Below are 12984 nucleotides of genomic sequence, written 5' to 3'. Positions count from 1 at the left end.
CAGCTTTCAGTTGTCTTGGCAGTTTTCTAAGTGATGCCAGGTGGTCTAAAGGGTCAAATGGTACGAATAAATGCAAATAAGTAAAATTTATTTTGAATTAAGAGACTGAAGACACTGTTTTTTCCCACACCTGTTGAAGTTTCTCCCTGTGTAAAAGTTTGGCATGATATTTGACACAGGGTTGTGGATTTGCTTCCAGTTTCATGGCCAAGAGCCCTGATTTCCCTGATTTGTGGTGGCAATGATCATGATAGTAGCCACAGAGGGTAAGAATGTCTCTGCAGAAGGAAATTGCAGTAGTTTGCACAAATATACATCAGGCCAGAAAAATGAGACTATGAGAGCATCATGCATTGCCTGCTGGAGACTATAGAAAATCCATAGTGAAAAAGGTGGGTTGATCAAAAGCTGGCCTAGAAATATCCAGTATAATGCAGTGTATGTCTTTTGCAAAGTGCATATGCTCCATCTAATGCTAAAGGAGTCAATGAGGAATGAGGGAAGGAAGAATTAATATAAATCTGAGCTAATTAGCATAGACTTCCTTTACAGTCAGTAGAAAGAGGCAAGCTTACTAAAAGAAAGAAAAGCCTAAAAGCACCCATTCTTTTGTCAGCTCTACAGAAGTTTAGACAGCTAACTCAGAGTTTGGCTGTTGAACAGAGTTCAGATACATGTTTGGATTAATCCTACTCTGGAAATCATTTTCAGTAGACTTCAGTAGACTGTGGATCAGCTTTGACTGCTCAAGTCTACTGAAAGTTTTGCTGCTGTGACACTGCCATGATAAGTCTGTCAAGATCCCAGTCAGCTGACAACCAGCTAACCTACCACTCTCCCCTCTTTTGTTATACAAAATCACATTATCCATTGTAAATCTCTGCAAAACAGATTGGTGCAGCAGTTTGACCTCTTTGAAATAAGAGAGTCTTCTAAACAGTGCTGCAAAGGTGCTCTTTGGATCCAGATGGATTTTTTGTTTTATTTATTCTCATTCTCAAAATACACATCTTTTTAGTCAGTGTGTGTACATAATGTGTGCTTCTGTTTAGTACAGTAATTGTAAACAATTATTCCTTTCACAGAAAAGAGGATGTGTCATAATTATTTAGCAGCTTCTTCCTTGGAGATCGGCTGTGTGAATCTTTGAGGGACATGATCTAAACTAGAGGTTTCTTAGTAGTTAAAAAAACACAAAATGTTATGGGGCTTTCCTAGGCCAGATTTTCAGGAGACTGCTGAAACTCTGTTTAAGAGGTACTTGTGCATGGTAACAGTTCTTAGGCCCTGAAATATGAATGTCTGCAAATAATGACCTAACAACTCTTAGCCGTGGTTGTAATAAAAGTATACAGCTGAAGAGATAAGTTTTAGCGTCCCTTGCTAAATATTTGTCCATGAAACTGGAGCCAGCATGAGATGAGGTATTGTCAGGTACTTAGTGTAACTTTATTTTAAATTTTATTTTATCTGTGTGTTTTTGTATAACTTAAAAAATTGAAGCTGGAGTCTAGATAAATAAGCAGAGTCTGGATCCACTGCATTCTTAGTGTGTTTTGGAGGCCCAGTTGAGTTACTGGAGGAGGCTGGATGCCCAAGGCCATTAACCAACTGTGCAGCAAAGCACCTCTGGTCCCCATCCCTCTCTCACCCTTTGTTTTGGGAGCAGTTTTGAGTGTGCCAGGACTGCTTACCAGCTTCCCCATCAGATCACTCCAGTACATACATGCATGCCTGTAATTTCTCCTCATCCCAGGAAGATGGTTAGGTATTTAAATTGGATTAAGCTGCTGCATAAAAGGGGTAAAATTTGCATTTCTAGTAATTTAGTATTGCAATTTTTCTCTTGTTGTAATTCTCTGTTGGCAGAGGCGCAAGTCAATTGCCCTTGCCTTATGTCCTTTTTGATACCTCCTTTTCTCTCTGCCCTCCAAATCTTATTCTTCTGTCCATGTTGCTAAATTTGTCATATCATCTCTTAAAATTTCCTTTTTGCCATCTTCTCTCTGCCTCATTCAGCTGCTTCAGCCTCTCTCCTTCAGTGCCTTCACTGATCCTCTATGTTGTGAACAGCAGCATTAAAACTAATTTGTATTTGCTTTGATTCTATAATGACCTCACATTAGTCCATTTCCCTGTTAATACTCTGCCTGCAAAATGCCACTGAGATAATGAACGTCATTACAACTCGTTTTTCCCTAGCATAATGCCAGCAGGACTCCAGTTTGTGAAGTACAAGCTGGTTGAAACCTTAGTGGATGCTTGATTTAATTAATGGGAGGACACAAAATGTGCAAGCAGGTCAATATTCCTCTTGGAGACAAAATGGTAATTACCAAACCCTACAAGTGATTTGTAAACAGCAGATGGGTATATTTCCTAAACTGACTAATCCAACACTTCAGTAATGCGATTATCTCTTATTACAGCCTTTTGTTGACTCTGCCTCACATTTCAAGATGAAACCTGGTATTTTTCCTTTAGTATGCATATTAAAGATGATTCAGTTCTTTAAAATCACCATCCAAATGCCCCAGGGCTTTGTATTTTCTACTTACTGTGTTGTGGTGCCATTTACACTGCTGTGGTGGGCAGTGTTTTATTTGGATAATGAAACAGTGAGGAAATGGTTCAAAATATGTTTTGCTTAAGAAGTTTATCTTCCTAGTGCAGCTGGAGTTATTTCACACTCAAATGCACTAGTAAAACATCAGGCACCTTTTTTTCTAGTCTGTGAAGCAGCTGAGTACAGCAATAAGAGAATTGGAGTAATTTAGCAAGCATTTATATTCTTGTATAGCACCCTTAACATATACACCTTTTTTTCTGTCTTCCTTCTTTTTCAAGCCTAATACCACAGTACCTGAACATTTGGTATCTTTCCAGTGCCTAACAATAAAAGAAAGAGGAAGATGGCCTTACCTGCATTTCACAGATGGGAAGGTGGGACACAGGGGTGTTGGGGGCTACCTGTATTCTGGAGATGCACAGAGCAGAGGTTGCTATCACATGAGGACTGTCCCATTAGGGCTTTCCTGTGAATGCTGATGCACTGCAGCAGGGCCAGGAGCTCTGGTGAGTGGCTGCAGTGGTGGTGGTGGGGGCATCCCTGGGAGGGTCTCTGGCAGGAGTCACCCAAGCGACTCACAGTTTGTTCAGACCAGAGTGCACAGGGAACAATACTGACCTGGGAACCAGCCCTGAGCTATGTTATAACATAATTATTTTTCAATGCAGTCATGTATATTGGCCCCTACCACTGCATGTAACCCTGTTCAGGTTCCTGTTCATAACCCTCTTCAGTGGGGACATAGAATCATCATAAGGAAACAAGAATACTTACCCTTATAAAGAGGTACATTTTCTGCCATGCATTGGCTCCAGACACAATGGGACTTAGTTCCTTGATGAAAGAGCAGCAATTCTGATGAAAGAGCAGCAGTTCTTCTTTTGCCTATTCACCAGCAGAAACCATCAACAATGGACCTTACAGCTCTTTGGAGTTGTAAAGGCTAATGGCACACATGGCAGCCATGCCAAGAGGGATGTTGGTGAAGACCTTCCTGCTCTTATTTACTGTAGAAAGAGCAATATTGCTGAGTTCTTTGTCCTTTAATGGTGTGACTCATTTTGAGACTGTTTTTGGTAAAGTTCACAGATGTATTTGAGTATTTGTAGAGAGCTGCTGTATGAGTAAGGCTGGCCAACTGTATCTTTTTTTGTGACCAGATGGCTCTGCTTTTTAACCCCTTGCTTTAACATTTTGTTAGGCACTTTCTACTCACCACTCCTCATAAACTATTGCAGTTTGTGTAAGAAATAACATAAAATTTAGAGTGACTCTGGCTAGTGATTTGTGTCCAGGGTTGAAAGTTAGATCAAGAGCTGGTGTCTCCCTCCCTCCCCTACTCACTCAATGCATATCTGCACTTGGAATAGGCCATAAGTTACATGAGTTCTCCTCATGTAACTTTTTAGTCATAGTGTTCTATGTATTTGTCCTAGTCAGGGACTGGGTCTGTGAAGACACTACAGTCATCAGATAAAGAGCACCAGACTTCAAAATACTTCAATCTGAGCTAAAGAAGAATTCAGTTGTAGGCTGCCTGGTATCTCATGTATACTGGATACATTGCAGATAAGTTGTCTGTCTATTACTGCAGTATGGGAATGCAATTTTTTTTCTATTAATTCTCATGGTGCTCCCACAGGATAGCAAAAAGCAACTATTCCTATTTTTTCAATTAGGGAGGAAGTAGAAAAAATGCCTAATTTGCTGAGCTGCAAAATACTGATCAGTGGACTATTTCCAACACCTTAAAGTATTTTTTAATTTTCTAGTTGTTTCAAGTGTATAAGTTCTTTTGAAAAAATCTTCCATTTCAATAGAAGTTTCATGGCATTTATCATCAAACATCTCTTTCATAAAGGCATTAAAAATCTGGCCACAATTCTTCTCTATTTAAGTGTGTTTCAAAATCAAATTATAAATGTGAATTCACCTCCTGCAACTGCAGAAGCCCCCAACTCAGCAAACTATCTTAGGCTTCCTTCATAGTCATCAGACAGAAATGTGCACTTTTTAGGATGTGATTTCGTTTAAGGCTCTGATCTCTTTTAATCATGAATTCCCAGCTTCCCTCTATTGACTGCAAAGTAAACCTAGTTCATAATGTTGTCTTGTTCTATAAATGCTTGCATTTATTTAGCTGAATTCAGCCTCAAGTGATTCATCAAAGACACACAGGATGCCTTGTAGCAGAAAAGATTTTACCCAAATCTCCCGAATTCTCAAGCCTCCATCTCATGGACTTTACTGATCTATCCAGGAGATAGTATTCACTGCCTTTGCTCTCTGTGATTCATCCCTTTCCATTTAGTTTGTTGGACTTAAGCTGAACCCCACTGTATACAGCCATGTATTTGGGAGAAGAAACTAAACATGTAAGATAAAAAATTGGAGCTGGAGAGAAGTGCTAAAGCGTTTTAAAGAGAGCTTCATAGTTACCCTCTCTAGAAAAAGGTCTGCGCAATTTAACAGCTGATTTCCACAGAAATTGCTCTTGTTTTCCCTAGTAATGACATACTTGCTGGAATTTCAAATAGAAGATAAGACATTCTATTCACCTTTGTGAAAGATCTGGGAAGGAAATCCCAATCTCTCTTAAAATTGTAATGTATTATTTAACTCCATATTACCTTTTGAGAAGATAGGTAAGTTTATGCTGGAAAGCCAAATACAGACCTGGCACAATGTCCAGTGAATTCACTGTGAGTTCCTCATGCTTCTTTAAGAGCTCAGTAAGTCCAATAAATTGTTGTTAAAGCAAATGTTTATTTGTCAGTAGAGAACAAAGCAACCAGGCCCATTTATGGCATTATTGCTGTTTACATCTTTCCAGATGACAGTAGAGGCCAGAATTTGGATTATAACCTATTTAAAATAGACAATTTATTTTTCAATTTTTACTCCAGCTGCTGGAGACTTGCTTGGGAAGAGGCTGATGAAAATGCTCCTATACTTTCCTCTTTAATGTAGATACTTGTCCTCAAAGAACTGAATGCAGGCCAGCAACTCATTTCCTGCCCTAGGCAGCATTTGAATAGCCTATTATGTCTGTGACACAAATTACTCTCCTATGGGCTGAGCTAGATTAGAAACTGTGAAACAGAGGTAGAAACCTGGCCTCATCTTTATCAGACACATCCTGTCCTAGCTATTCCCATATCACAGTTTTAAAACATGCTTTCTTAATGAATCGTATTGTTTTGAAATGTTGTGTTGCCCCTGATACTTTGTAGTTAAATAATTGTGATTTGGGTTTATGGTAGGTGGTAACTTGCCAAATTGGAAGATTGGTAACAAAATTAAGTCTGTATCCTGAGCATGTGCTATAGACAAATAATTATTATCTTGAAAAGTAAAATGTGTTCTGAGTTACCATTATTTCTTATGTCCTCCTGCCACATTTTTGTTGATTTCTTCATTGACCTCAGATTCTAAAGCACACAAGGCTTAAGACTGTAAAACTTGCACATCAAAAGTGCACATATTTTTGTTGGAAAATGAAGCTTACCCTTTACAGCCATACCTATACACCAGTCTTGGTCCTCTGAAACTGAGGAGATCGCCAGGCAAGGAATAAAACTGGGAATCCTTTCTTCCTGATTTTCAAAACAATAATAATATAAAATTACATATCATATACAAAAAAGCACCATGGCTTTTTTGTATATGATATGGTAGCACACATTTTTCTTCTGGTAAAAGTAGCTGATTCTTGCATAATATCCCCCTCCTGATATTTCAGGAAGTTTTGGTGAGGAAAGTTTTTTGTCTGGGGGTGAAATATATCTGGCAGTTAAGGTGGTCTCTTTGTTTGGTGACCTTAACTCTTCTTGTTCAGAAACTAGTTGTGGAGTAGCCAGACAAGACCCCAAAAGCTGTTAAACCTGTGCATTTTCTAAGGGTTATTTTTTCCATAATGTTTGCTGAGAGGCTGTGGAACAGGCAAGATCGTAAATTGAAGAGTTGCTCTCCAGGAAGGCCTGCCATTTTGAGTGACTTTTTGTACTCCACTGCCAAATCCATACCCCTACAGTTCTTGATCCTACTCTGACATGAGACAATGGGTTGGGAAGTATTGTTGCAGTTAGAAGAGTTTTCTGTGGTTGATCTCAAGCAGCCACTGAGCATTAGTGCCTCTCTTTCTTCAAGGTTGCATGAAGAAGTGTTGGAGCTGAGACCAACACTACAGGGGCCTGTTGCCTTCCAGAAGCACCAAAAGCAGATGTGTCTGTGTTATCCACAGTCACTGGGCAACAAGAGAGGCTCTCTTCTCCTTTGTCCTAGAGAAGAAGAGATCAAAAGTGGCTTTCCATTTTAATAGTGAGTTATGTCCAAACCTTCTGCCAGCTTTAGGGGAAGCCTTTAAGTGAGTAATGTAGTATAGAACCAGGCACAGAATTAGGTCTTTCTTGTATTAACATGGAAAAGCACTCTCCATTTCTCTTTTATCCTTCCAATTTATTGCCTTCCCTTCTCTAGTCTATCCTGCCTGACCATGTGCTTTCTTCAAGCCACCAAGAACACCCATCTCACTTTTGTCCTAGGATGATGTTTTTTGTGTGAACATAAATATTTAGAGAAGTTTACAAAAGATTGAGCTTCATCAAGTCAAGCATTCCTGCTAATGCAGTATGGGACAAGTCAGCAGGGAGCAGGAGTCTGGGCTGGTGTGCACAGCTGTTGCAAGATCAGACTGTGGAACATTCCCTTTTGATTCTCCCAACTTCACTGATCAAAACCAGTTTTGAAGTTGGCTGGTTGTTTTTTTCCAGAGTGAAATCTTTTCCATCAAAACAGCTTCTTCAGTGTGCAGGCTTTGTATTGTGATTGCCTTGTCTCAGTTTAATTGTTGTTATGCTAAATTCTGATGCAGATATGGTGCACTTGCTGGAATAGTGAAAAATGAAACTGTATTAGAGAAGTTTCTAGCATGCAACCCAGACCAAAATAATTGGGAGACCTGCCCAAATATAATTTTGCTTTGACGCTTTGGGTTTCACTCTGATCATCAATACCTGAGAAAAATTATGCCAGATTCCATATTAACATAATACAGGAAGACTTCAAATGAGAAAATCCCATGTAAGTAAGAATGTCAGTAAAGACTATAAGACTGTTTGGTCTGTGCTGGGTTTTTTAGCTGGAAAGGTAAAACAAACAAATAGAAGTTATTCTGTGATTTATGCAGCCAATAATTAATAAGATTATAGAAATACATTCGAGGCAAATGGGTGCATGTGTGCAAACACACCAGCATGTATTTTCTTTAAAGATCTATGTCTGTCTTTAGTTGAAAGCGCTGCCAGTTTGGCTTTCTGCTCCAGGGGGAAGTGGATTTGCCATACCAGCTAAAATATTATCTACCTCTTGGACAGCTCACAAGTGACACCACTGTGGTGATGATGGGTGAAAAAACAGCTGTCTGGCATGCTTTTTCTTCAGTGCTGCCTTGCTGCCCCTTTCTAGCAAGGCAACCACAGGAAATCCACAGGAAATCCTACCTTCCTAGAAAAATATCCTGCTTCCTCCTAAGGGCGCATGGAACAGCCAGTTCAAATGGACTGTGGGCAAATTGAAAGAAAATATTCTTTTGTAGGAAGTGGCTCAAGCTGCAGTGTTTGAGGCACTGAAAACCACAATGGGCAAAAACCAGCTGGTTGGTCTGATCAAGTGTCAGTGATATTTTGGGCAGGACTGCTGAACTAGATGACCCCTAGAAGCCTCTTCTAACCAATGTTTATATATTTTGATAATCACAAAAAAATCATCACAAAATCTAGCATTTTTCTTCTGTCTTGAAAATCTGTGCTTCTCTGATAAACATTGTTAGGTCTTGTATTTGGTTCCATTTTTTGTAAATACTCTTTTTTTTCCCCCTGAGCTTTTAATTAAAGATGCATATAATTAAAGTACTGTTTTCATTGCACTTTATAAATTATTTTTGCTATTCTACGGGAGTGCAAGAAATTTTTAAGCATTCTCCCAGCAAGCTGATTTTTCATCATTGTAATACTTTCAATATATTCCTGTAACTGAACATGTTTCATGAACCTAAAGAGGTTATATTAAATTTAGTAATAGAATGAGAAACATGCTTGGGGTTGTAAGTCTTTGACTTTGATGAGTAGTATGAATGGGTGAATTGAAACTCACTCATCATTTAAATTGCAAATGTAGCTGAAAGTGACTTCATGGTTCACGCCAGAGTACAAAATAATTCAAAAATATTATATATTTAATATCAGAAAGTTATGCTATCTCACACAGCAATTAAAGTAAGAAGAATGCACAGAGAGATCTTGGCAGTTCTGTACTTGGAAATCCTTTAAATCTGTCTGTGAAAACTGTTCAGTGGTTTCACGCATTTCCTTTCAGGCAAACCTTTAACTATAGCAATTAGGATCAGAAAAAGGAGTTGCTCTGAGATGATGATTATTTTCCATAATTGTGGTAGCATGCATGAACTACAGGAAGCTTTCCAAACCAAGAAGAGGATATAGTCCACTGTTCCAAAGTATGTGAGTGTTAAGAGGCAGGGTAAGGAAGAGGAGGGTTGAAACTACAGTATAGAAAGCAATCTGGGTAATGCAAACCATGTATCTGACAAATTACAGCTAGAAGAAAGTGATAGCAATTTTTCTGGAGGAGAAGAAAATCAAAATTATTCTTATTTAGTACAGAATGTGTTTTGGCCAGATGTTTTGGGGGTTTTATGCATTTTTATTTTCAGGATGTTATTTCTGTAATATATATATATATATATATATATATATATGTTACAAAGGTTTGTACTGAAAATCTATATTTTTGTTGTGGAGAAGTTAGAACAAGTAGTTTGGGGGAAAAAAAAACCCAAACAAACCAAAAAGCTCAAATGTAGGTGTCCAAAACACTAAAGAAATAATAAGGTGTGTAAGTACTATCTTTCCTTCTCTTTGTGTCCTTGAGGGAGCGGGTTCTTTCTTACAGGTTTCTTTTCAGCTCAGTGACTTTCTGGGTTGCTGCAAACTCTGTGCAGTCCCTCTGGGTCTCACATGACCCAGTTGCTCTCTTTTTAGAGGAACATGCCAAAATAACATGGAACAAAAACTGAAACTAATGCCATATGTCACATCTTGCAAGGTGAAAGTCCTAGTTCTACTCATGTCTTTGAGGAATGTGCATCTATTGACAGAGGAAAGATTTTCACAAAATAACCTGGACAAACCCAAAGCATAAAAAACGAATTCTTGCAAGCAGCAAAGTGTGTGTCAGTCTTCTCCCACCACCACCTCATTTTATATCTAATCATTAATTTGTTTTCTGCTTAAATGGTTACCAGTAGTAACTTTCCAATTTTTGAGGTAAATAGGAAGAGGATCTTTTAGCAATGTATTTCCTTGTTGCCTAGTCTTTAGAAGAATTACTGCTTAAGACTAAGGAAGCTTTTTAAGATTGACTTAAATGATGATTTGAGGGGAAGCTGAGAAAGTATGTAGAGAGAACTCTCTAGTGCAGATTTGAGTACATGTCACTCTGCCATCAAGGTCTCTGATGGGCACACCAAGATTTGCAGTGTATTTTTGGCTTCAGCTTGTGTAATCTGTCTTTATCTAGTCATATCTTGAGGCTTAATAAACAGAAGTACCAGGTCTGGATGTCCTGACAATTACCCTCCCCAGCTGGTAACAGGCACATGGAATATTTAGACAGGCATTTATTTCTATTTTCAAAATTTGCTACATGATTGCAGCATTACAGAGACAAGGTTTTAATAAACAATATGTTTCCTTAAGATAATGGCTCTGATTTGGGGGTTTTGTTTTTTTGTTTATTTTTCCTTTGCAGGAAGAAGGTATTGTGAAGGAAATAGACATCAGTCATCATGTCAAGGAAGGTTTTGAAAAAGCAGATCCTTCTCAGTTTGAACTGTTGAAAGTATTAGGACAAGGTTCATACGGAAAGGTAATTTTTATTGTTGTCTAATCACCCAGAGCAACACTGAAAATATTGTGTTCTTTTCTCTGAGTTCTTTTACACTGCTGACATTGTCCATATATAAATTATATTGTAAAGGCAGATAAGGAAAGCCCTTCTCTCTTCATTTTAGTAATGCTTCAGTCTTTTAGCTGGTTTTGTGCATATGAACTAGTTTAGGAAATAGCAGCTATGGCTCTGGACCTGGACCAATGAGCACAAGTGATTGTTAGTCAAGCATCACTGTTTGCAAACAGTGATAAATGATATTTATGGATTATCTATCCACCAGGGAGGTGAGTGTGCCACTGCTGCTTAGTTGGAGGGTGTAAATAGGAGCATTCAAAGACTTAAATAAGTTAGCTGCACAGTTCCCACTGAGGGCAACCTCAAGGACATTTCTGAGTCCCCAACTTCAGTTTAGTTCACAGTCAGAGGCCTTGAAAGGTCCTGGAGATAAAGCCCAGTGCAGAATACAGTAATCATTATTGCAAGAGCATGGGGGGAAAATCCTGCCTGTATGACCACAAGCTAATTTGTGGAGAAGCAATATTTGCTACATATCTTAAGACTAAGGATTTTCTTAATTCCAAAGACAGTTCTTCAGCAGGGCATGTTGGTTGGAAATGAGAACAGGAAGGAAAGATGGTGAGAAAGAAGGAAGAGTCAATTCAGCCTTAAAGTCTTTCTAATGTCTTTAAATAAGGCATTGAAACCTTTGGAACAGTGAACCTAGCTGAAACTAGGTATCAAAGTCCTTATAAGTATACTATTCTGTAGAGTTTTAAGGACATATTTTCTAATCAGAACCTTTATTTTTATTCCTAAAGGAAGCTATATTAAGAGTGTTTATCAACTTCCTGGTTATTCTAGAATTAAATTGATAATTAAACCTATTAGAAGTTCCCTGAGATGAGAGATATCAAGAAAGTTAACATTCAATACCAAGTCTTGAACTCAATAATTTCTTCAGAGCACAGTATATTTAAGTTTTAAATATTAACTGAATATGAAAAAGCAAACAGATCAAAATTAGGTTTACTATGGGACTCAGTGTAACAAGGTGAAGAACAACAGAAAGAAACATCTTTGATAAAAGTAACAGAGTCAGAATAGTTGGTTTTCATACATAGGCAGTAAAGATTTTAGAAATGGTTTGCTGGTTATCTTTGATTGTATTGATGTATTTTCAGTATTGTTTGAGTTGGCCTTCTAGCCTTAAGTGTTTTATAAGCAAAATGCCTGGTCTGTGCAACCACTTTCCAAAAGGAAGTCTGATTTCTTTGGTATCAGAGTGGGAGTGTGGACAATGTACCTGTCTGGAGCTGCATGTAATTACAAATCACTTTCCATATCTTATATGAGAAACATTGATAAACTCCCTGGAGCAGCAAAGATGTGGGGAAGAGAGGTTTACTCTGTGTTTCTTATGCAGTCCCCAACCACCTACATTTTCATTACCTTGGTATTTGAGCTAGTGGTTCAAATCTGTGTCTCTGAGGATGCAAACCATTACATTTTCAAATTATTCACTCAAGAACTAAATAATTAGAGAAGATGTCTTTGGTGTCAGAGGGAGTGCCTCCAACACTCTGGAGATGCAGAGCACTTGCTTAGCTTTTTATATCAGGTTTTGGGTGATGCACCAATTACACCAGCTAAAGGAGTTTTGCTAGTTCAAGTTAACCTTACAAACATATCAAACTAGAAAATTGAAAGTCGTGCTCAGCCACATGCACATGCTATTCTGGCAAACTAGTATAGTCCAGCTAATATCATCTGTCAATTTAGCAGTTCAGGGTTACTTGGTGGTTTCAAGAACAATCTGTAGCATTACATTTAGGAATAATCAGAAAGGTGGCATCATTTTGCAATACAAAATATTTTCATTTGTTCTGTTCCTTTCTGGTTTGGTGTTTATTTTGATGCCCTCTGAAATAGAACAGAACACAGTGTTCTTGACTCGCCTCTTTTGGAGAGAATGCAGACAAGTGCCCTGTCCCATGCTACAGTGAACAGCTGACTAGTGACTGGTCATGGAAATTGATAATTTTGCTTATTACAGCAATGTGGGTATTAGAAGCTTTGCAAGATTATAGGGCAGACAAGGTATTTCTAGAACTGCAGCCTAATATTTCTGCAGATGCAGTATGCTGTGCTGTTTTATGTGCAGTGCTGATGAAAACCATTATCTTAAGGGTTTGGGTTTTTGCTTTTTTGGGGTAAAGAGCCCATAAATGTTTTTTCAAAAATAATAATGCAGCTGAAAATCTAGTGTCTGGAAAAGCTTGCTTTTGACTTTCTCCTCCTTTTCAATGTAACACAAAAATTAAATCTTTTACTTGACCTGGACAGAAAAACATCCCAACTTTCCTCTGTAAACTTCTAAATGAATTGACTTCCTGTTAATGCTGGAGCAGCTGAGCTTAATTTATCATTAATAACACCAAAAACCCCTT

The 12984-nt window shown here is 38.2% G+C and overlaps 1 protein-coding gene across 2 annotated transcripts in view; it reads left to right on the top strand.

Moving 5' to 3' along the window:
- RPS6KA2 (ribosomal protein S6 kinase A2) overlaps window positions 1–12984 on the top strand; it is a 282009-nt gene that overhangs the window by 172046 nt on the left and 96979 nt on the right. For both annotated transcript variants that reach the window (XM_066546696.1, XM_066546697.1), the window contains one exon: window positions 10397–10513. In XM_066546696.1, the coding sequence (XP_066402793.1) occupies window positions 10397–10513 (117 nt within the window). The remainder of the gene's footprint in view (window positions 1–10396; window positions 10514–12984) is intronic.

Source organism: Molothrus aeneus, chromosome 3 (assembly GCF_037042795.1).
Source record: "Molothrus aeneus isolate 106 chromosome 3, BPBGC_Maene_1.0, whole genome shotgun sequence".
In the NCBI taxonomy this organism is placed as follows: Eukaryota; Metazoa; Chordata; class Aves; order Passeriformes; family Icteridae; genus Molothrus; species Molothrus aeneus.
The sequence above is the reverse complement of the archived record's forward strand: the minus strand, read 5'-3'. Positions and strand labels throughout refer to the sequence as shown.